At 34.2% G+C, this 25,292-nt stretch overlaps 2 protein-coding genes across 10 annotated transcripts in view; one reads left to right on the forward strand and one right to left on the reverse strand.

The window, feature by feature from the left end:
* Window positions 1-25,292, forward strand: part of FAM227B (family with sequence similarity 227 member B) — a 281,662-nt gene that overhangs the window by 122,088 nt on the left and 134,282 nt on the right. The window lies entirely within an intron of this gene.
* FGF7 (fibroblast growth factor 7) overlaps window positions 10,716-25,292 on the reverse strand; it is a 95,799-nt gene continuing 81,222 nt past the window's right edge. For both annotated transcript variants that reach the window (XM_030814119.1, XM_030814121.1), the window contains exons 3-4: window positions 15,739-15,842; window positions 10,716-14,653 (exon numbers count right to left, since the gene is read on the reverse strand). In XM_030814119.1, the coding sequence (XP_030669979.1) occupies window positions 14,459-14,653; window positions 15,739-15,842 (299 nt within the window). In that variant the 3' untranslated portion in view covers window positions 10,716-14,458. The remainder of the gene's footprint in view (window positions 14,654-15,738; window positions 15,843-25,292) is intronic.

The following is a 25,292-nucleotide window of genomic DNA, read 5'->3' on the forward strand; positions in this document are numbered from 1 at the left end:
ATTATACATGGCATTTTAAATTTTCAATTTTGATTATTCATGCTACTATATAGGAAAAAACTATTTTTACTTTGCATTTTTATTGGGTGCATGTATATTTAGGATAGTTAAGTCTTTTTGTTGTAGTGATTACTTTATCATTATGTAATGCCCTTCTTTGTCCTTTTTGATTATTGTTGTTTTGAAGTCTGTTTTGTCTTGATATAAGAATAGCAACCCTTGCTCTTTTCGTTTTCCATTTGGCTGACAGATCCTTTTCCATCCCTTTGTTTTGAGTCTATGGGTGTCATTTCATGTGAGATGGGTCTCTTGAAGATAGCAGACTATTGGGTCTTGATTCTTTTTTCAACTTGGCACTCTATGCCTTTTAAATGGAAAGTTTGAAAGTGTATTATATATTTTATTTATCTCTAAATATTTGAAATATGCTTTTTATATCTGATGCTAAAACGTGACAAGATTTTTTTGTTTCTGGATGAGATGGTCTAAGCTGTGGGAGCAAGGGCCAAGTTATAGTGGCTGTTTCTTTTAATTTATTGCTAAAATTTTAATTTAATAGTTCATGTTCAGCCTGGGAAAATCTTCAGTTTGAAATATGTACTTGATAAAGTGTGTTAACTTAATAGAGCTAAAGCTCTGTTAACTGCCTTACTCTCATAAATGAGTAATCTTTTTATGTGACAGGTGACTTTTATTATCATCTTCATTTTTATAAGTGATGAAACCAAAATGTAAGTTAAGTAATTTTCCCAAAGCCACATAACTGATCAGTGCTAGAATATGAATTGAAATTCAAGAAATTTTGGCCATAGAGTCTGAACTCATAACCACTTCACATACTGCCTATCAGTCATTTGATTTTACAGGCTTGTAATTATATTAGGCTTAAAATTATCATCGTAGAATAAGTGTTGTAACTTATGAGAGTTACCATAGACTTAATACTTCATTTATGGCAAATGTGAATGAGTTTTTAGGTCTTTTCCTGGATTAAATTTTAATAGATGAAGGTGAATGAGGAAAGATGCTAGTAGAAAGGCCAGAAAGGTAGCAGAAGACAGGACAAAAATTTACTTGTTTTCCAGTTTTGTGTGTGAATTTCTCTAGAAATAACAAGCAGTGGTTAGGGGACTTGGAAAATTCACACTTTGGGGCCAAAGTGGTGCAGAGGCACAATGGCAACAATGGGCCAGAATTTCTAAACCTCTAAAAGAAACGCAGCCTCCACTGAGAATCACATGTCTACCACACACCACTGTTTTTGATGGTGGAATTAAAAGAGAAGTTGTTGTACCATTTCAAAGAGGTAAAGGTCACTAAAGAGGTATTTTTTCTATAATCTTCTGCTTAGATTGTGACTACTAGGAAATCTACTTAAGAAAGATGTTTGTTCAAATTTATGAGTTTCTTTTTTGGACTTTCAGCATCTCATATTTCTCCAGAGCTTTAATCTACTTTTAAAACTATCTTCTGTGTTTTTATATCAGTTAGTGGTCAGTGAGTGCCTCCCCCCAACTCATTGATTTTGTCCTTGATGGCAGAGCAGGGTATGGATTGACAGTTAGAAACTGAAACATTCCTATCCTATAGGAAATTATTGCAAAGGGGCTTGGCTCATGGTATCTGAGAGCTTCTATATCCTGCTTGTTGCTTTACACTTTCTGTGTTCCTTACCCCCTAGTCTGGACACAGTCATTATTGTGGAGAATTCTCTGAACATAAGATTCAGATCAATGTATTTACTGGTGCCATAAGTATGTTTTTGTTTGGAGGCTTTCCTATACTATAGTCCCTAATGTTTCATCTGCTCTAATGTATTCAACTTGCACGTAAAGAACTTGAGTGTCTTTGAGTAGGTCATACAACCCCTCTGAGCTTTATTTTTACAGCTGAAAAATGAGGTGAGTAGAATATTTCTATATTCCCCTTTTCTAGCATTTTGTTCTTTAATGACTTCTATCCATAGGTGCTGAATAATCTTCCAAAGTGATTGCTGACTGTTCAGGTGTAATTAGTAATAGAGACTGGTGGTTTAGGATTCATGATTTGAGAACTCCTCCTTCTCTACAGCTGTGTGTGTGTGTGTGTGTGTGTGTGTGTGTGAGTGTGTGACTTTGTGTATACTAAAACCTTATTCTGTGTGCTGGAGGAAGGCTAAGGCAGATAAAGAGCAGAACTAGGGTAAAACATTAGTATATGTACATATGCATGCATATACGTATATATGACTTAAAAGAAATATTCTGTGTTCCATATATACTGCTGTCTTAGGATTGCTTCTTCTAATCTAAAACATATTTAAAACATAATTTTTTTCTACATTTGAGATGTCACTTATTGTAATGTGGAGTTAACTTTTTTCCAGAATTTTACAAAGAGGACTTTCTGTTTTGTTTTTAATGAAATAAACACACAGTGGATAGTTAAAATTTGCCTTCCAAACAAAATGTCATGATATCTCCCTTTTTAGGACTGGAATGTAAGCAGTTATAGAATTTCAGTATCTGGAATGACTCATGATTTATAAGCCAGCTCCTTTTAAACAGTGTATTGTTAGATTATTTACAAGACTAAAGTTTTAATGTTAATTTCTTTGTTGTGGTACAATACCATTTAAGCTTTTGAACTCAAAGATCATTTTTAAAAACTATTTTTATACCTCTCCCCCAGTTTCTAAATTCAATTTTTTCTCTTTGTCGGATTTCAAGGTTAAAACAATAACAAGTCTCATTATTTTTATAAACTATAGCTTAAACCACAAGCAATAAGAAAAATCCTTATATTCAACTAACATGTACTTTTATGTACCTAGTACACGTTACTGTACTTGGCACTGTAAGGAGATAACAAATAAAAAGAAACACAGTAGTTACTCACATACAAGTACTAGGTGATATTTAGCAAATGACATGTTACAGAAATATTTAAAGTAATAGCCAGATGCTTTAGGATTCCATATGTTATAAAGAGCTACTTAGATTTTATTATTTATTTATTTATTTTATTTATTTTATTTTTCAAGACAGAGTCTCACTCTGTCACCCAGGCTGAAGTGCAGTGGTGGGATCTTGGCTCACTGCAACCTCTGCCTCCCGGTTCAAGCAGTTCTTCTGCCTCAGTCTCCCAAGTAGCTGGGACTACAGGCATGCACCACCACATTCAGCTAATTTTTGTATTTTTACTAGAGACAGGGATTCTCCACGTGGGCCAGACTGGTCTCAAACTCCTGACCTCAAGTGATCTGCGCACCTTTGCCTCCCAAAGTGCTGGGATTACACCATGAGCTACCATGCCCGGCCCGGATTTTAGTTTGCACCTCTAATTTTGCTACCTCTTCACTATTAGCAATGCTCAGGGACAAAAAAAAAGAAACCATTAAAAGTAGGATATAAAATAGCACTTTGAGAACTAAGCCAGTAAAATTTCCACATTATGCTTTTCATTATACATCATTAAAAGAAAACCAAGAAATTTGCACAGCTAAGGAGTGAGGAAACCCCAGAAATATGCTATTAAGATGGTCAGACATACAAACTCCCAATGTGGTAGCAATTTGGTAAGTTGTATTGTTGTTATTGTATTTTACACTATGTAGAGAAAGACTATATGAACAGAAGCAGAGTGAATAACATAAGGCACAGAGTAGCCCAAAGAACTGGAAATTTGGTAGAAATTTAACAGAACTATTCAGATTATTATGAGTTAGATTTCATCATAATTTGGAGAATATGTATATTTCAAACCCATTTTCTCTCCTTTTGCTTTGATGCCATGCTCACCAAGCAATTTCAAGTTATTTAACTTCCAAGATAATTTTCCATGTCTACCATAAGATCACCTGCAAGTACCTCCCCCAGATATATTGGTCTGTTGGTTGGTAGCAGTAGTCAGAGGGGCTGGGTTTAATTTTGAAACAGCGGGTTTCCATTATATTATGAAATGAATTATTAGCATATTATACTAAATGACATTAAAATGCAGTGTTATGGAGAAGTGAATGATAAGAGTTTGAATACCGGAGAGATTTAGTCATCAGTTTGCACAAAACAATGTGATATATTTCTATTCATTTTCAACAATCACATTTGTATCATGCTTGGGTATTAGAATGACTCTTTGCAGTGAGGTGTGCTTATTATTCTGTCACTGCATTGGAATTGGTTTGTCCATTAGTTTAATAAATATTTGCTGAGTGCAATGAACATTTACTGAGTCCTTATATTTCCTGAGTATTAAATATATTTACTGAGTGCTTAACAGATACTCTTAAAGGAGCTTCGGATACATAAGGGAACAAAACAGATAATATCCTTTTCCTTATGTAACTTATGGGCTAGTGAGGAGAGACAGACAATAACCAACAAGTGTGATTAAATAAGTTATATAGAATGTGTAGTAGCCATACATATACCTACCACACACCTCTAGACTGTGGTATGAATACCGTGTGAGGAAAAAAAAAGAGCCTCCAACTGAGAGGATTGCAGGGGAAGCACTATCTTAAGAGGACAGCTAAGTTTTCATTAGAGTAAATCAGTGCAATGTATAAATCTGGCAAAATGTTAGGAAAAGTTTTCACTAATAAAGTCCATCTTGTAACATGGACTTCCAGGACAATACTGGACCCTGTTAAACACAGAATGAAGTCAACTAGAAAGTTTGCAACAAAAACAAGACTAAAATTGCAGTTCTTGACAATATACATTTTTTTGTTCAACTGAATTTTTTGAATTTATTGCTGACTCTATGTTTAGGGTGTTGTGTGTGTGTGTGTGTGTGTGTGTGTGTGTGTGTCTCCCACTAAGGTAATAGAGATGATACTGGTTTGACAGTTGTTTAATATATGCATATTTATATTTAAGATTCAAGCATTAAAATTGCTGTTCCGGTCAAAGCACGATGGTAACTTATACATGTGCTCTACAACTGACATGCTAAAGACTTAGGAAGTTTTTTTCTTGACAGTCTGTCAGCTATCACTTATGGTTCTTAGTGGTTCCAAAGGCTCATTTGTTCCAAATCTGATCCTCATAAAATTGGTTATATATCTATAGGTATGTAATTGTTTTAAATTTTGAAGCATGGATTTTATTAACACTATTACAGTGCCTGACACTGTACTATTGACTACACACATACACACACACACACATATATATATATACACATACATACATACACAGACCCCTTTATATATTTGTGTAACTGAAATAGATGTGGGCATATATAACATAAGTGTGTGTGTATTTGTGTTGCTTAAGTAGATAAGTGTAAATGGATGGATAGATAGACACACAGGTATGCCTAGTTGCTTAAGTAGATAAGTGTAGATGGATGCATAGATAGACATATGGGTATGCCTATCCATCCTCTACTGAGATAGAGATAAAAATTCTCTAAATGCTAGATTAATGGCACAGATTGACATGCAGTGGGAATTTATAGAAGAGAAAAATCATTGTAAGGCAGGACCAAGTCTGGTAATAATTCATTAAAGAGGAGAATCTTGATTTTGTTCTTGATGGCAGAGCAGGGTATGGATTGATAGTGAGAAGTTGAGACATTCTGGATGATAGAGACAATATAGACAAATCACAGAGACACAAGGAAGTATGGTGTGTATACAAAATGACATGAGAACAATGGTCTAAGGAGACTATGAAGTTTGTGAACAGTGAGGAGATTGGACCAGATGGATGGAACCAATTTGTTGATGGTTTTGATTTCTAGTTTAAAGAATTTTACCCAAATTCAGTGAACCCTAGAGAGACAACATGGGTTCTACAATTGGTAATTGACATAGTTTAAATGACATTTTAGGAATATTAGGTAGCTAAACAGGAACTGAGACAATGAGGACTTGGAACAGAAAAACAAATAGGATGCTATTGCTAAACTTTAGGTACAATTTAATGAGGTCATGAAAGTAGTGAGGAAGAGATGAGACTGAGGGACATTAGGTAAGAAGAGTTGAGCAATCTTGGTGATTACTGGATAAAGGAACAGGCCCAAGAAGAAGATTCAGGACACAGTCACCACTAAAATATGATAACAATGACTACATTATTATGAAATTATGGATTTTCAGTAAGTTTAGTTAATTGAATGAGATGAGCAATGTGGGTGCCAGGTTTGATCATTCACGTAGAAGACCATGCTATTTATTACATCAATGCGGCACCAACATCCCACTCTTCCAGCTCCATAAAAACTGAATGTGAAGATAATTTTTTAAAACACATTTGCTATTGTTATTCTAATAATAAATATCATATATATTAATGTAGAAAATTTGAAAATAAAAAGTATTTAGAAGACAATAAAATATCACCTGTGATTTAACCTTAATAACATTAAGGCATGGTAAATATTTCTCTTTTGAAAGGGAATAAAAATTCCAATATTATTTTTGAAACAGTGAATGGAGCTAATTAGGAAGATTTATTCCAAGAAAGTAACATTTTTCTTTTTTCATTATAGAGCAATATCATAAAAGTTGGACAAATGAGTAGCTAGTTGAGTGACATGTACAATAAATGAGAAATATGAAAAATTAACCATGCTGTTAACTATAGAAACTTAAAGTTGAATTGAGATAAGCACTGTCACCTAGCAAAACAATGACAGACAGGAATAAAGAAAAGGGAGAAAAGCTGAAAAATGTTACATGATTCATTCTAAGAAGGCCTATGAGCATGAATTGCTGAACACACTAAGCTTTCAAGGATAAGAGATGAAGTACTTCAAAAGCAAAAAGTTTTGATCTCTTGCTTTTCCTGATGGATTCTATTTAAATTGTATACAGGACTAGCATCACTATCAATGCTATCAAATATCTTGTGCATTCAAACCTGTGACCAATAGAATTTTATTTATAAAATTTTATAAAAGTATAGATGTGTTTTTACCTCACATAGTGATTGCTGCATTTGTTAAATAAGATATTTGTAAAAACAGATTCTAAAGGACCTTGCCAATATATAACACAGACCTTTGTATAGCAATAGATAAGATTATGTAGGCATGATGACAAGACTGGAAAGATCTTTGTATATAAAGTTTATTATATATTTTATCAATAGATTATTAATATGGATCAGTTAGTAAGCAAGTATTAATATTATTAAGTACTTTTTGAGGTTCTATTTCCTTACCAGATTCCATGGGGAATTTTAATAAGGCAATAGTTATTTTTACTTTTATCACACTCGACATATATTTATCATACAGTGCCTGATACAAACATGGTTGAATTGTCAATATATGCTTGTTTAACTGAAGTAGATGAAGACACATATACATAAACATATATATGTGTGTGTGTGTATGCATATGTGTGTGTGCGTGCAATCAATTACTATATTAGAATGCAATAGGATTCAGAGAAGGAAAAAAATTGTTATAAGGCAGGGGCAAGTTTGGGAATAGCTCGTTAAACTTGAGCTTTGTCCTTAAGAGCAGAACAGGGTATGGATTGATTGACAGTAGGAAGTAGAGATATTCTAAGCAGTGGGGACAGTATAGACAAAACTCAGAGGCAGAATCAATTTACAACTTGTGTAAATCATGATAAATAAAATGGACTAAAGAAACTACGAGATTTATATTGACCAGTGAGAAGATTGGACAGTCAAGTTAGAGCCAATTGTTTGACAGCTTTGGGTGCTAGTTTAAGAGATTTAAACTAAACCCAATAGGCAAAAAAGGGCCAATATGGGTCTTCAATTGGCGACTGAAATAGTCAAAGTAGTATTATAGGAAGATTAAAGAATTAGGCAGCATATGAGATGGGAAGGAATTTGAAACAAGAAAGATTAAGGAGCTGTTGCTAAATTCTAGGCATGAAGTAATAAAGCTGTAGGAGGATGAAGAAAGAGATGAATCTGAATGGATGTTGAGAAAGAAGTTAGCTGAGTGTTGGTGATTTACCATATTCACAGAGTCAAAGGGAAGGAGAGACAAGAATAAGAGCTGACTAAATTCTGAGTATAAAAATGAGAATATTTACTCCGGCACTGCTGATTAGAATGTATTCTGAAAAAAACTTTCAGAAAATCAGTTTTTCAATTTTATTTCCTGTAATTGTCCTAAGAAAATCAGAAATATAAGGAAGCATATATAAATTGTTCATATTTATCTTAGTAAAAAAATTGAAATAACCAAAAATAATCAACAATAGAAGATACATAATAAAGAAGTGATAGTAAAGTAGAAGCCCTCTCATCTAGCCTGGTTGTATCTATTAATTGGCTGATTAATGGAAAAATTTCACTCAAGTGGAGAATCATTAAGGTGATATGTACCTGCCCTAAATATATTTACTTCAAACATAAAAAGGCACATTTATCATTTTTCGATGTAGAGCTATGCCCTTTCCTCTGAGTATGATTCTAATAATGATTATACCCATTAAATATTGTCTATAGTATCCAGTATCTGTTTCTTTAAAATGAACCGAGAATTCAGTGATATCTGCCAAACAACTTAAGTGCATAATTTCTGTAGATTTTTGTTACTTTTTCTTGTTGTTTTGCCCACCTAATTAAGCAGCAAAGTTTTTAATTACTCACCTTCTTCCATTGCCACTCCTTAGCCACTATAAGGACAGGCTCCTATTCTGAAGAATATGGAAAACAATTGCAATTTTAAACAGAGGATGCATGATCTGAGATATATTTTAACAGAATCACTCTGGCTGCTCTGTTTGAGAATGGACTGTGGTGGGGGAGGGAGAACTTTTGTGCACTTTGTATTCCATAATCATTCTGATGCAAAAACAACTGTAACTCTCTTTCTAGTGTCTACATTTCCTGTGAGCCCCAGTTGTGAATAGCAGAAAATACGGAGGCATCTAGGAAAACCTAGGGGCAGGAGGGGCTGGGAGGGAATAAGGCCTTTCAAGGTGTTTAAAGAAGAGACAAAGATGAAGAAGCAGGCATAGTTTCTGAAGAGCTTTTTTGGTTTTTGTTGTTGTTTGCATTTACCTAATTAGTTCTCGACTGCAGAGGCACATTAGAATCTTCTAGGGAATTTTTAAAATACCACTGCATGGGCCACCTGTCATATACACTGATGTTAATTGGCCTGCGTTGGGGCCTAGGTGTCTCTCTCTCTCTCTCTCTCTCTGTCTCTTTCTCTCTCTCTTTCTCTCTCTCTCTCTCTCTCTCTATATATATATATATATATATCTCCCGTTCTGTATATATCTATGTATCTATAGATATATAGAGAACAGGGGATACCAGTGTGTACCTACCACTGAAATCAATTGTTTTCAAGTCTTTTTAGGTCTTATTCTCAGATGGTCTTGGGTAACTGGTGGCTGATTGCCTTCAGCATCTAGAACAAAACACTCTAGGCCCAGAGGAATTCCAGCTAGCATCTATGATCTTATTCTCTTGAGGTAGGGCAGCTAAAGGGAGGATTATCTTCACGTTGAGTCTGATAGCAGGGTAATTTGCTTCATGTGGAGGCAAAGGGATATTGTTAGTTTTCCAGCTACACTGGGAGTTCTAAGTCGGCACATCTCAGGCTAATAGGAAGTCCAGATTGGTTCAAACCTTTTCTTAATTATCCTATGTAGGAATGGACCACACAGTATCCCTCAAGGAAGAATCAAGAATGTTTCCACAGAGAATATACATATTTCATCTCTTTCTCTGCTGAATGGATCCCCACTGAAAGCCATGAATTACTCTTATTAGACCCTGTAGAATCCCTGTTTATGGCAGTGACATTAAAAACATCTAGTTTATGACTTGGATTAGGCAGCCTGTAAAATGGCTTCCAGTGATCCCTGCCTTCTGGTATGTATGCCCTTGTATAATACCCTCCTCACGAGTGTAGGCAGAGGTAACATCACTTTTGAAACTAGGTTATATATATTAAAACAAACAAACAAACCTGTGGCTTCCATTTTGGGTACTTTATCTCACACTCTGATTTCTTGCTCCGTGGGAAACAGACTGTAATGTTGTAAGCAGTGCTATGGAGAGGTCCATGTGGTAAGGAAGTGATAGGTCCTGATAACAGCCAGTGAGGATCTAAGGTGGATCACTTTCTGAGTTGAATATTGAGATAGATGACTACAGCCCTGGTCTACACCTTGATTGCAGCCTCCTGAGGAATTCTGACCAAAAACACTGTGCTGAACCATGCCCAGGCTCCTGAGCCACATAAACTATGAGAAAACAAATATTTGTTTGAAGCCATTAAGTTTTAGTTTCTTACACAGCAATAGATAACTAACACATGGAAGGATTCATCAAGAGAAGGGTTTTTCATAAGTGAAATGTTATTTTCATCTCACATTTCAATTATCAGAATATAAATGAAAGGAAATAAATTTGGATAGGCTCTCATAAATTCAATGATAAGAATTTGGAAAATGCAACCACATGATAACCAGGAAGTAAAAGGAAAACATAAGAGGCATCTTCCCAGACGAGAGTAAATATCTAGTTCCCTGAGAAGTGTAGTCTGAGAATGGAGAAATCAGATGTTACTGGAAAGAGGCTAGGACTGTATTATTTCTTGCTTCCTGTCAAGCCTTTTCAACTCAAGAGAAAGTAAATTTTCTTGACAAACCATTCAAAATTAAAGGATAGGTGGGAGTATATGTGTTCCTGAAGGAACAAGTGACCTTCATTGAAAGCAGCAGCTTGGTTGAATAAATACTGTACAGAAGTGGAATAAAGAGTAGCTGACAACAGTGCTGAAATAGTTACACATGAAGTTTTAATGAGCTATTTCATATTAAGATACATATTGAGAATTCAAACCAGAGAGACGAGTTAATAGATATTTTCCCAACTCTGTTTAAGGGTGATCATAGAAATGATACCCACAAGTTAGTCATAGTGGCCTGCATCCATTTCGATATATCAGTGATGTATTCTGATTGGCCAGTAATCACCCATACTGACTGTTAAATATTTTTGTTATCACTCTTATGCATGGTGAATTTGAGTTCTGGTTTTCTTTAGCCTTGTGTTATTTATGTGTAAAGTTGGATTATGGGAGGCAAAGAATCTCTGGTGTCTCATTCACGCTCAAGTAAATGGCAGTGGGTTAGGGATGTAAATGAAACTGCATGATAAGCCCTGCAAGTCATTCTGATGTATCAGTTTTGCTTACTGGTGTTTAATTGCAGACATTGTCATATTAACGCAACCACAAATACATTATGGAGTAAGATGCAAAAATCACATGAGTCTTAAGAGAAAAGAAATGTTCTGTCTGTGGTGGGCCCCCTTTGCATTATTCTCTAACTTCTCTACTATTAGAGAAATTTCAGTAGGAAATCGTGAGGGGCACTGTTTTAGAGTTTTTGTTGTTATAGGATTGCTTTTACTACAGCTAGGTCCCCTCGTACATCTTTATGTTCTTTGGCAGTCTAGAGAACCAGAAGAGCAAACTCTATGGGATAGAAACCCTAAGAATTTACCTCCAGCATCCCTTCTCTTCTGTCATTAAATTGAATTTGTAGCCAACTCAAAGGCTGACAATTTATACTATGGTTTTTATATTTTTATATTATAATTTATATTATGACATGTCAAAATGTTTTGTTCACTGCTTTGAAAGTATCTTTTGTTTACTTTTGTTATCATTTCATATTTTAATTTTTTCCTTTCTAATTGTTAGAAACTCATGTATTTAATTTTATCTTTCAAAGAACATTTTTAAAAGGCTTACTCTGCTTATATGTATATTTTGCACAGAGCTTTCCATCCATAAACAAAAGGCAAATAGGAATCAGAATTGAAAACAACACAATTTCTTTTCTCCTTTGAGTCAAATCATCACAGTATAGATTAGTCATTGTGTATGAAGTGCATTGCCAAGACATAGTCACATTTGTGTACAAATGTAAAGGCTGTATCTCAATAGAAATAAAAAACAAAAAAATGCAGAAGACCATTAGCTAATAATACTAATAATCTAAGAGTAGAAAGCATGTGCTAACTGATCTAGACTCTTGTGACAGTTGTATATCTACCCAGCTGCATGACCTTAGGTGTATCAAAATCTCAATTTCCTAGACTACAAATGAGTAAGAGGGATGGGGGCGCCTTACAGTTTTAAGATTCTAGAATTCTAAGTGTGTGTAACTAGAGCAAATTTTATTTTCTAAAATTTGCATAATAAATTTAAAAATAGGAGAAAAACAAATAATTAAAGTACTTATTTCTAGAAGTCTTTTTTAGGTGACTTATACTACCAGGAATGGATTTACCACTAAATATTGGTTTTCCCTAATTCAGCATTGCTATGTAATTTGATGGAAGTATAACTCCATAGACAAAGAGCATTTGGTCCTAACATAGCTTGTATTTTATGTGTATATACACTATTTCTATTTAAATTTCTATATAGTCATGTTTTACCCTTTTAAAATGAAGATTAGTTTTATTATGTATTTTCTTTTGTCTATAAACATTCAGTAAATTCACACTGAAAACTGATTATGAACAGATAGTCTGCTAGGCACTAAGGAAACACATATGAAAAACTAAGTCCTCCTCTGCCCTCAATATGCTCACAAGACTACAGTTACTGCAGCCTGACCTCAAAACCTAGCTAGCAAAGTCCTTGAATCAGGTGATAGTTCACAATACCATTCATGCTCTCTCCCAAGAGTGTATCTGAGGAAGGGCAGTTCTTTCTAGTTTTCTACATCCTGGTCGTATAGGTCAACCACAGGAAAATTAAATGAATCTATTGTTTTTGTTGACCTAGCCTTTTCATATAACTCTCATCTATAAATGTATTACCAAATACTATTTATATAAAGGGACTTGAATGACAAATATTTTGAAATTAAAACCACAATGGTTAGCATACCTTTTCAATTAGATAAATGTTGACCTCCCATTGGTGAACATATAAAGTGCTACCAAGATCTGCCAATGAAAGACTTTTAAAGTGGAAATTCATCTTTGTAATAATCCTGTTATCTGTAGGCCTACCTCAAGCCTTCAGGACATTCAGGGCCCCTTATTCCTGACTGTATCTTCTATTTTGGACATTGTGCTCTTGCCCTCTAACAGGAAAACAACTTTCAGTGCTGCCACCTTTTGAACAGCAGAGATTTCTAGAGATTAGAAAATTACTAAATTTAAATATACATAGTTTTAAAATATGATACTTTTCTACCCATGCATTCAAATGTATTCTAACTTTAAAATCCTGTAAATACTTATATTTGTAATGATTTTACTTATATGATCCAATTAATTGGCAAGAATATGTGGTGAAAGATTTTTTACATATTTGTATTGTTCTGTGTGAGACATCTATTGTAAGCGTTGCTTCAGGCTCTCATTTTTGTCTGCCTTCCAGGATTTGCTGGCCCAAGTGCTGTGTGCTAAACTTCGTGTCAGTCACAAAGGGGAGGGAAACTTGCAGTTGAGCCAGACAGTTTTGTTATTCCTTTAAAATTAAAAGCATATGAAACAGATACAGCTTATTAAGTTTTTTTTATAAATAACATAAACTTAAATAACAAAACAATAAAGTTCAAAAACAACTTAAAATAGAGTTTAATGCTGTAACCATAGGAAAAAAAGCATGATTATTTGTGGGAAGAACATTATTAAAAGCCATATTCCAAAATATGAATTATACAAAGATAGATTATGTTACTTGAAAAAAACTTAAAGATTTCTCAATTTTACTTTGAGGAATTATAAAATGTTATTATGTGGCAAGTGAGATGAAGTATAGTATTATCATCAATCACTGTTGCTATCTTATATACAAGATTTTTGGAAACATCCTTTTAGCAATACCCTTTCCACTTGAGCAGCATTAGAAATTTTGTTCTTATTAATAGGTATAAGCATGTTCTAATCCTGTACTTTTGTTATCTATTTTATTGACTTTCATAATAGATTTTTTTGAGAATATTCTTTTTTTCTGGTTAGAGTTTAAGTAGATTATAATTTTTCACTAGAAAGCATTTAAAATGCTGCTCATTTTCCATAGTTAGTGTGGCTTGATTATCTGACAAATCCTGCCAGCAGCCTGTAGGTCTGATATACCTTATATAACATCATCTGCATTATTATTATTATTATAGCAGCCATTTTATAAGCAGATAGGAATATTTAAATAATCATTATCAGATAATCAAATCTAACATACTCTTTAAGGGTAAATTAATTTAAGAAAAAAATTACTATTACTAACACCATGATTGTACAACCAGTTTTACAATTTTTTACAACCTTTAGTTACTAAATCTGATTTTTGTGTATACTTTTCAAATCTTTTTTTAATGCAGTGTCTTAAAACACACATAAATGCACAAGTCCAGCTTGATCAGTTTTTCAGTAGTTTTCCAGCCTTTCTTGATTACTAAAAAATAAAAGGAAAGAAAATTTTGAGAAGAAAGAAAACAGTCCACTTAAAGAAATCTCCCTGCTGGAACTGGTTCTTTATATACCATATGCAATTAAGTTATTGCCATAGGAAGAAAGTGGGCTGTTTTTTGTTCTTTCTTCGTTTTTTTTCCTCTTACAGGAATCCCCTTTTGATTTAAGGCAACAAACATTTCCCCTCCATTGTGTGTCCATTTAGCTGATGCATATGTGTTGTAATGGTTTTCCAGAATTAGTTCTTTGAAGTTACAATCTTCATTGCATTCTTTCTGTTAAAACAAACAAACAAACACACATTATCCAAATGATTTTTAGAGAGGCTCAATTAAACAAAGAGTAAGCAGGTAATATTTGGTAGAATTGAAACATACACAACTTTTTTTAACCCTCAGATTGAGCAGGCCTAATGTGGTTTATTAGCTATACTTATGTAGTATATTTGCATAAAAAGATGTCTTAAATTTGAAATAAAAACACCACATAATACACAGCTAGTTATGAAATATGTGTAGCTTTTTGGAAGTTCATGTCAACTATTCTTTAAAATTAGGACCTATTTCCCCCTAAGTAACAGGCCTCATATTACTATTCCCACATCACTCATTCTTTAACCACTGGAAATTTGGTGTAATTAGCAGAACCTCTGCCTCCCTCAGGTGAGAGACTTGTTTCACAACTTTTCTTTATTTACTTCTACATTGTCTTCAATGCTAATGGAAGATAAAAGGTTAATTTGTTCATCCATGCAACCATTTGTTCATTCAATTAAACCTGTATCATTATATAATTAGCCTGTTCCAGGCATTATGCTGAGCTGTGGGGAATACAAAGGAAAGCCAATTATATTTTATTATAGTGGGATGAACTGTTACATATTTTGCATTGTAGTGAAGTGGGAACAATATGAATAATTACAGTTCAAAGCCCATGATTGTGAGATTGATGTTGATGAATGAACTAAACATTTCAAGATTTTTTCCCAAGAATTTTCATGTCAGCTATGTGCAAATTGGGTGAACTTTAACAAAAAGAGCTTTAATACTGGCAAATGGAAATTTTGGATTTTAAATATCTAAAATGCACATGGAATTTTAGAGCTGGAAGGATCCTTAGAGGTCAGTTAATTCAACTCATTTTACAGATGAAGAAACCAAAATCCAAAGAACAAGCCATTTGTCCAAAGTCACACAGAAAACATTTTTTCTTTTAACGTTTGAGTATAAAGTGTTTTAATAAAATCATTAAATTATACAGTTGGAGATAAATTAATTCCATTTTTACTTTTCAGAAAGGTGAGATATTTTGACAAAAAATGAGTTTTAAAAATTAAGCCTAAGTTATAAATTATCAATACCTTTGCATAGAGTTTTCCTTCCTTGTTCATTGCAAGATAGAATTCACTTTCCACCCCTTTGATTGCCACAATTCCAACTGCCACTGTCCTGATTTCCATGATATCTGCAAGGAATCACAGAAAGACATGTTAAATATTCGTTCAGCTTTGCAAATGATCCACGAATGGCCATTTGTTCTTATTTCCGTTTTAATCGGAAGTTTTTAAAATTTTTAATGTGATTATTTACTCAGCCCAAGACCCCCGACCCACAACAGATACACACAAACACCAGAATAGTCATTATATAAGGGAAGTGCAAACTGACGATTTTTATTTTGTAGAAAATGTGTCTGTATCAAGCAAATAGTTACATATTTGAGTTCAGCTTTTTATTCTCTAGAATTAAATTTCTAATTTACTATAATAATAATAGCTAATGTTTATTGAACTCATACCACATGCCAAGGATTATTGCATTGCTCTTATGTATTAACTCATTTACTCATAACCACAGATTGAGGCAGGTAGTCTTGTTATCCCAGTTTTACAGATCAGGAAACTGAAGCACAGAGAAACTAAGAAATTTGCCCAAATTCTTATACCTGATAAGTAGCAGAACTGGAATTTGAACCCAGATATTCTGGCTCTTAATCATTATATAATTACTTTTCTATTTGGATAAACTTTATCTTAAAAATTATTGCCAACAGAATAGCTCTTGAATATACTGAAAGTGAAGAAAATTCTAATTAAAGCAATTGTAAATGATGGTAAACAGAGCCTACTGCCTTAAAAAAAAAGATTGTTTTAAACTGATAGTATTTTGATACATGAAAAGACCATTTAAAAGAAAATTGTGAATCCTGTTTATATAATACTTCATCACTTTATACCTTTGTAATTAACTTTTAAATCTTGAAGTAGTATTTACAAAACATGTTTACACAAGAATGGTAACTTACTATTTTCCTTTATTATATATATCTTCCTTAAATCCTGTGTTTTAATGACACACTAAAGTAAAATCTCAAGAAATTTATTAAAATGATATAAAAATTAAAATTTTAGTGCACTTTTATGCAATTTGCTATTAATTACATTTTCTACATGAAGGTACAGTCCTGAGACATTCTTTTACCTATGTCTAACACAGTACAAAGAAAAGTCGAAGTGTCAATTATCTGTGTGATTGGGCCTTCAAAAGCTATTTTCTAAAATATTGACTTAAAGAAAAAACTAATTGTTTTGTACCATACCTTCACTTCATTCTCTTATTTATTTTTTTGACTTCATTTTTGCTACCTGGATAATAAAATTTCTATTCATGTCATTGGGATTTAACGTAGCCCAGCTAATATTTGTCATTTGCCTCACATATATGTTGCATATAGAAGCCCTTTTCCCAATATACTGTACTTAACGCTAGTCAGAGCTCGTCCAGTTGAGAGTTTCACAGCTACTCATCTAGAAATTGGGTTTTATTAAGAAAATGCAAATGAATGGATATTAATCTTTTTATGTATTTATTAAGCATTATCACAATGCATACAACCCTACTGTGGTTTTAGGACACAAATTAAGAAAAACAGCCCTGGTTTCTGACACCAGAAGTTAAAACCTAGTAGAAACAGCAAACACGTCCATATATTTTGAAGAATTTTGAATAGGCTAGAGAAAATTTTAATAATTGCTTACAAGCACATGAAGGATTATGATGTTGATGCATTCATGTAGTGTTCAACAGATCTTCACTGAGAGCCAATTCTATGCTAGGCTCAATTCACAGACAAGCCTTGCCCTTTTAGAGCACTCTTATTTGGTAACTACAACTTCATTGCATCAAAGGAAGCACAAAGGGAAATAACATGCAGAAGAATACTATTAGGTTAAATTTGTACTAATACAATGAAAAGTACTGAAGAAATTCATTGATTCAACATATTTGCAATACCTCCAAAATGGAATAAATGTATCAGTTAGGTTGGTGCAAAAGTAACTGTGGCTTTTGCCATTACTTTTATGACAAAAACTATAATTACCTTTGCACCAACCTAATATTAAAAAGACATATGGAATAGTTGGTTTCTAAAGATCTTAGCATTGTAAAATATCATTAAGAAGTCAATATTTTCTTTTCCTTCAAGTCTGCCATTCCTCCCTTTATGTAATATATTTTCTTTTAGATAAAAGAGAATGCTGATGCACAAGCTGAGAGTGTCTTTCATGATCAGTTATTAGGGACTGGAACCTGTAATGTTTGCTGGCTTTTCTTTTACAGAACAATTGTACAACATAAATGTTGACTGATAGAGTTATTATTAATTATGATAGGCAGACATCTTCCCTTTTCGGTCCAGTCATGACAGTAAGTTCAGATTGCCCCACTCCCAAAACATTTTCCTCTATCCCCTCCCTGTCTATTGCCCACTATTTCTTTACTGCACTTTACAAGAGGTGATGGCTGGTTGTGGTAGCTCACACCTGTAATCCCAGCACTTTGGGAGGCCGAGTCAGGCGGATCACTTGAGGTCAGGAGTTCAATACTAACCTGGCCAACGTGGCGAAACCCCGTTTCTACTAAAAATACAAAAAATTATCTGGGTGTGGTGGCGGGTGCCTGTAATCCCAGCTACTCAGGAGGCTGAGGCAGGAGAATTGCTTGAACCCGGAAGGCAGAGGCTTCAGGGAGCCAAAACGGCGCAACTGCCCTCTAGCCTAGGCAACACAGTGAGACTCTGTCTCACCAAAAAAAAAAAAAAAAAAAAAAAAACAATTAGTTGGGCATGGTGGTGCATTCCTATAATTCCAGCTACTTGAGAGGCTGAGGCAGGAGAATCACTTGAACTTGGGAGGCAGAGGTTGCAATGAGCCGAGGTCACACCACAGCACTCCAGTCTGGGTAGAGTGAGGCTCTGTCTCAAAATAATAGATAAATAAATAAATAAAAACAAGGTGATGAACATTTTTAATCTTATCCCTCCACATATTAGGGTTAAGGATACCAAAAATTCTTTGTAAAAATTCTACGTTTAGCCAAGATGAGAATAGACTTATATTCTTAATTGCTTGACATATTTAAAAAATACCATTCACACTGGGAAATCAACATATCTAGAAGACGATTCCTTGAGGAGAGCCTTAAGCAGTGTTGGCAGAATTAGTACCTTATCAACCCTATTTTCTAGTCTATTTTGTTCCATGTCCTACGACCCTCTTTTATTCAAGAAAAACTCAAGAATAAAGAAATTAACATTATCACTCTTTTGTTCAGTTGCAGTGTGGGGAGTGATGTTCCTTTCAATATGCACAAATATTTATAGAAGTATTAACTGGGCCGGGCGCAGTGGCTCACGCCTGTAATCCCAGCACTTTGGGAGGCCAACACGGGCGGATCACCTGAGGTCAGGAGTTCAAGACCAGCCTGGCAAATATGGTGAAACCCCATCTCTACTAAAAATATAAAAATTAGCCAGGCATGATGGTGAGTGTCTGTAATCCCAGTTACTCGGGAGGCTGAGGCAGGAGAATCACTTGAACCTGGGAGGTGGAGGTTGCAGTGAGCCTAGATTTCACCATTGCACTCCAGCCTGGACAACAAAAGCTAGACTCCATCTCACAAAAAAAAAAAAAAAAAAGAAGAGGTATTAACTATGAAATCCTACCCTCCAAATCAGAAGCCACAAAGTTGCTCAGAAAACATAAAAAAAAAATATGTAATATACAAATATTAAGTTAGTTACCAATATAAGTTAATTATACTTGGTCTTTTTGTCTACAATGTATTCATTGCCTCACATAAAACAAATAGAAGAGGCTGTCTTTCTTTGTGGATTTCCATTTGTGCTTAAGAGAAGTTTGTTCACATAAGTAGCACTCAGTGAATTTATTCCCAAAAATTTAAGGCATATTACATAGATGCATCAAATTGTTGACATAATGTCCATGATAGCATAATGGTAGAGTTCAAAAATATAAATAAAGGAGAGAGAGAGAATCAGCTCATGCAATAGAACATGAAAAACCAGGCAATATGTCAAGCACATTGACCATTTAGCCTTGTCAGCAATATTGTCAACAATAGCATAAATTTATGATTTAGGATGTCACCCTTATACACTAGAGACTATGCCCTAAATAGCTTCCCTATTTTTTATCCTCTGGTTCAATAATTTATGAATTTATCTAAACCTTTTTGTCTGTTTGTTATTTAAACCTGTATCACACTTGGAATGAAAAGTGGGGAACTTTGATCTAAATGGCAATTACTTTTTAAAAAAATTCTCTAAAATCTTTCAGAATTTTAGGTGTCCCTCTAATCTTGTATTTCAGAAATTGATACCAATTCTTTTTTTAATTACCAATAGCTTTGTGATTTTAAAGTGTTTTAACTTTCCTGTTTGAAAAATTACTTTTTAGTGTCTCACTACACAGAATCCATGCCCACCAATCTCAGCATCATTAATATTTCTTTTTCCTGAAACTTTAAAGCTTTATATTTAAAGTTTTGAAGGGGTATATATCAATATGGCTGTGCTAAAATGATAACTAAATATTATTTTCAAGTTGGAAAAAAAAGTGGAGGCAGCGGTTTGATGGTTAGCCAATCAGAACATTTAATCTTGTCCTTGATCAAATATACCCTCTTCAGCATGTTAAAACTAAGAACTAGTATCAACAACAAAGAAACATTTAAATTTAAATACATTTTGTGATTTTCTGTCAAGCCTGGATTGTTGAGTGGGAAATCTTAACCATTATATATTTATGTTAGGTTTAAGGCTATAGATTCCATTCATTTTACATCACTAAAATACACCGACATATACATATATGCAAAAAATATAGCAATATATCCAACATATACAAAAAACACTGAAAACACAACAATAAGAAAAAAAACTAGTTAAAAAGTGAGCAAAATCTGGACACCTCACTAAAAATACACAAAGGGCAAATAAGCATATGAAAAGATGCTCAATATCATAGATCATTAAGGAATTGCAACATGGATGCAGCCGGAGGCCATTATCCTAAGCAAATTAGCACAGGAAAAGAAAACTAAATACTGCTTGTTTTCACTTATAAGTGGGAGCTAAACACTGGGTACTTAGGGACATAAAGATGGCAACAACTGACACTGGGGACTACTGGCGGGGAGTAGATGAGGGAAGGGTTGAAAAACCATTAGGTACTATGCTCAGTACCTGGGTGACGGGAGCAATCATACCTCAAACCTCAGTATCACACAATATACCCAGGTAACAGACCTGCACATGTACCCCCTGAATCTAAAATAAAAGCTGAGATTATTTAAAAAGGAATTGCAAATTAAAACAACAGTGAGATACCTCTGTACAACTATTAGCATGACTAAACTCCAAAAAACTGACAGTGCTGTATGCTGGCAAGGATGCAAAGCAACCAAAACTCTTTCATTACTGGTGGGAATGCAAAATGGTGCAGTCACATGGGAAGACAGTTTGGCAGTTTCTTAAAAATTAAACATACTCTTACTATATAATCCAGCAGTCATGCCCCCAGGTTATTTGCCCAATTGAATTGAAAACTTATGTCCACACAAAAACGTGAACATGACTATTTATAGAAGCTTTATTCATATCATCAAAAACCAGACGCAACCAGCATATCCAATAGGTAAATGGATAAACAAACTATGGTACACGTATACATTGGAATATTATTTAGCAATAAAAAGATATTGAGCTGTGAAGCCACAAAAAGACAAGGGGAACCTTAAGTACATATTGCTAAGTGAAAGAAACCAGTCTGAAAAAGCCACATACTGTATGATTCCAGCCATATGACATTCTGGCAAAGGCAAAACTTTAGAGACAGTAAGATCAGTGGTTGCAAGGGCCTTGAGGAGAGCAGAAAAAGGATGAAAAGCTGAATCACAGGGGATTTTTAAATCAGTGAAACTATTCTGTGTAATACTGTAATAGTGGATACATGATATACATTTGTCAGAACTCGTAGAACTATACAAAGCAAAGCGTGGACCTTAGTATAAACTGATGGTATAAATAAATATTGGCTCATCTATTGTAATAAATGTGCCACATTAATGCAAGATATTTATAATGGAGGAACTGTGGGGTGAAATGGAGATTGTTTATGGGAACTCTATTTAATCTGCTCAATTTTTTTTTTTTTTTTTTTTTTTGAGACAGAGTCTCGCTCTGTCGCCCAGGCTGGAGTGCAGTGGCACAATCTCGGCTCACTGCAAGCTCTGCCTCCCACGTTTGCGCCATTTCCCTGCCTCAGCCTCCCGAGTAGCTGGGACTACAGGCACCCGCCACCACGCCCAGCTAATTTTTTTTGTATTTTTAGTAGAGACGAGGTTTCACTGTGTTAGCCAGGATGGTCTCGATCTCCTGACCTTGTGATCTGCCCACCTCGGCCTCCCAAAGTGCTGGGATTACAGGCGTGAGCCACCGCGCCCGGCCTGTCTGCTCAGTTTTTTTTTGTAAATCTAAAAGTGTTCTAAAATATAAAGTCTACTAATTTTTAAGTGCAGCTGAATTTAATAATATAATATCATTGAGTGCAGAGAAACTATTTGTACTGACATTTTACGTTATTTATTTATGTCCCAGATATATAGAACATATGGGATTTGTTATTAATTATTATTAAAAATGTCTTTGGTAATGGATTAAGATCTTCTTACCCAATGGATAACTTCTTTTTGTGAAATATGGATAGTAAGGAGGAGTAAGGTCATAATAAAAACACACTTTGGAAATTGTAGGATACAAATACTGGATATACAGACCACTGTTTCACTTGTTAAGTGTACAGTATCTCTCAGGTGTTTGGGAATGGAAAACAAGAGCCAGTAATATTTTAGAAACTTTATCTGATTACTTTAATTATGATATCCTATCTGGATATTAATAAATATATACAAAAATTCAGTTAGTATTTTCTCTTTCCACAGAAAAAATAAAATGAGTGATACCTAGCAGTATATGCCAATTGCAAAAAAAAAAAAAACAGGAAAATAAATAGGAATTCAGAAGAAAGAAGTGGTCAAGGGAGGATTTGAGGAATAGATAGAGCTTGAATTAGATCTTGATGGATGAATAGAGTTGACATAGGTAGAAAAGATGGAAACATGCTAATTGAGAGATAAAAGTACTATGTGCAAGGCCATGGAAGCAAAGATTCAAAAGTCATGTTCAGAAGATTGAAACTAGAGCTGTATGTCTGGAATAGGAAGTGTAACAAAATAGTGAGAGGGTGGAAAAAGAGTTAGGGCCAAATTGTCAAGGGTCTTGAACCTCCCAGGTTCAAGCAATTCTTGTTCCTCAGCCTCCCTTGTAGCTGCAATTACAGGCATGTGCCACCACACCCGCCTAATTTTTGTAATTTTAGTAGAGACCCAGTTTTGCCATGTTGGCCAGGCTGGTCTCAAACTCCTGACCTCAGGTGATTCACCTGCCTCAGCCTCCCAAAGTGTTGGGATTACAAGTATGAGCCACCATGCCCGCCCCTAGCTGTAAATTTTCTGCAAATTGTGTACATTCTTGGGAATTGTTACAAAGTAAAAAAATATAAAATTGTTTTTAGATGTTATGAAAAAATTAATACACTTAATAAATAATAAAGTTAGCATAATATTTTATTTGTTAAATATCTGCTAATCTGTATATTTTATTTTCAAATTTTACTGTCACTATCTTAATATTAAAGTTTAAATACATTTGCAAGCCTTTGAAATGTTCACAGGCTCCCATCTCTGTGCATATAGGTCAAATGAATAAAATGTCCCTGTCCTTAACTCTGAAATCTTTTCAAAGGACTACCCTGGTTCCTTTTCACTAGCACCAACTTTCTTGAACATGTAGCCAGAATCTGCTCATTCTTCTTCAATTTAACTTTTGCATCCTAACTTCTATCTCTTTATTGGCGTTCTCTCTTCAAGCTCATGGATAAACTCCTAATTGCCAAATCCAAGAGTTCTTTCAGTAACGCTTTATTTTATGCACTATTTGGCTCGCTTCACACTCCTTGTTCTATTCCTAATTCTCATGTTTCACTAATTGTGCACTACCGGAGTGCAGGGTGAAAAAATTAATCAAGCTGATCAATTTTTGTGTAACCAATTCTATATGTCTTTTGTGATAATTTATTATATTGTATCTATGCTTAAAAGTATGTTTTCCATACCATTGTCTGAAATATAGTTTATTCTAACTTTTATAGTTTGAATTTTAAATATAAATTCAAATTATCTTAAATTCATCTGGAATTAATTCTGGGGTATGATGTGAGATGATACTCTAAACCAGCAGTCAGAGGACAGGGGCCGGGGGAAGGTTCAGGATGAAACTGTTCCACTTCAAATCGTCAGGCATTAGTGAGATTTTCTTAAGGAGCACACAACCTAGATCCCTGGCATATGCAGTTCACAATAGGGTTCACGCTCCTATGAGATTCTAATGCCACAGCTAATCTGACAGGCGGTGGAATGCTTGCTCACCCGCCACTCACCTCCTGCTCTGCGGCCTAGTTCCTAACAGGCCGCAGACCAGTACCGGTCCTCAGCCCAGGGGTTGGAGGCTCCTGCCGCAAACTGATATTTTATTCCTTCAAATAGCTATCTAGTTTTTTCAACGTTATTTATTAAACATTCTATTCCTTTTTTTACTGATGCCTCTCTTTTACCTTTTATTGACTGTTTTGTCCCACTGATTTACCTGTCTGTCAGCTATATAATCTCATTAATTTATTGTAGGTTACCAGTTTTCAGGTGATTCATTACATTTACAAGTAGCTCTGATTGTGTTACCAATTATACGTGAATATATCCTCTGAAGCTATGCAGAATAAATCAATACCATTTCCACATAACAGCCCTTGAAAGAGGTGAAGACACTGATCATGCTTCCCGTTATCCTTAGTTTCTTTGGCCCTTTCTCATACGGTATGAATTCCAGACTCTTTACCAGCTACATTATTTACTTAAAATAAGTATCTCAGCAAGAACTGGACTGATATAGATAGCCTAAGACAGAATATTGTTCATTATTTTCCTTGATATAGAACATAAACATATTTTACAGTAATACAATCTCACCATCTCCTTAAAAATATTTAATCCTGCCATTATTTTAGAGTTTGAATATAATAAAAAGTTTGCCTATCAAAAATAAATTTTGTTTTAGGTTAGTATATTTTTCAAGGTTATATTATAAAGTTTGTTTAAATATGTTTTATATATAAAGGCAAATGTCAACTGTTCCCCTTCAACAAATGATGAATGTTCTTCATTTTCTTTAAATTAATTATGTTTTTAAAAACCTCATGATTTTTGAAAAAATAAGTTTTAAAATGACCTCATATAGCATGTGTAGAATTAAAAGTGAGTTAAATAAATATATGTTGAAATATAAATGTTATAACATCAAAGATGACAAAATCTAGTTTTGGGATCTAATCATTAAAATTCTTTCTATGCTTTAAAAAAATTAACTCACTTATTTTTACAATTTCTTTGGTTTCTAAATGTTGAAATAAGAGAAATAGTTTTATTCTTCTATTTGCAA

This window comes from Nomascus leucogenys, chromosome 6, assembly GCF_006542625.1.
Source record: "Nomascus leucogenys isolate Asia chromosome 6, Asia_NLE_v1, whole genome shotgun sequence".
In the NCBI taxonomy this organism is placed as follows: Eukaryota; Metazoa; Chordata; class Mammalia; order Primates; family Hylobatidae; genus Nomascus; species Nomascus leucogenys.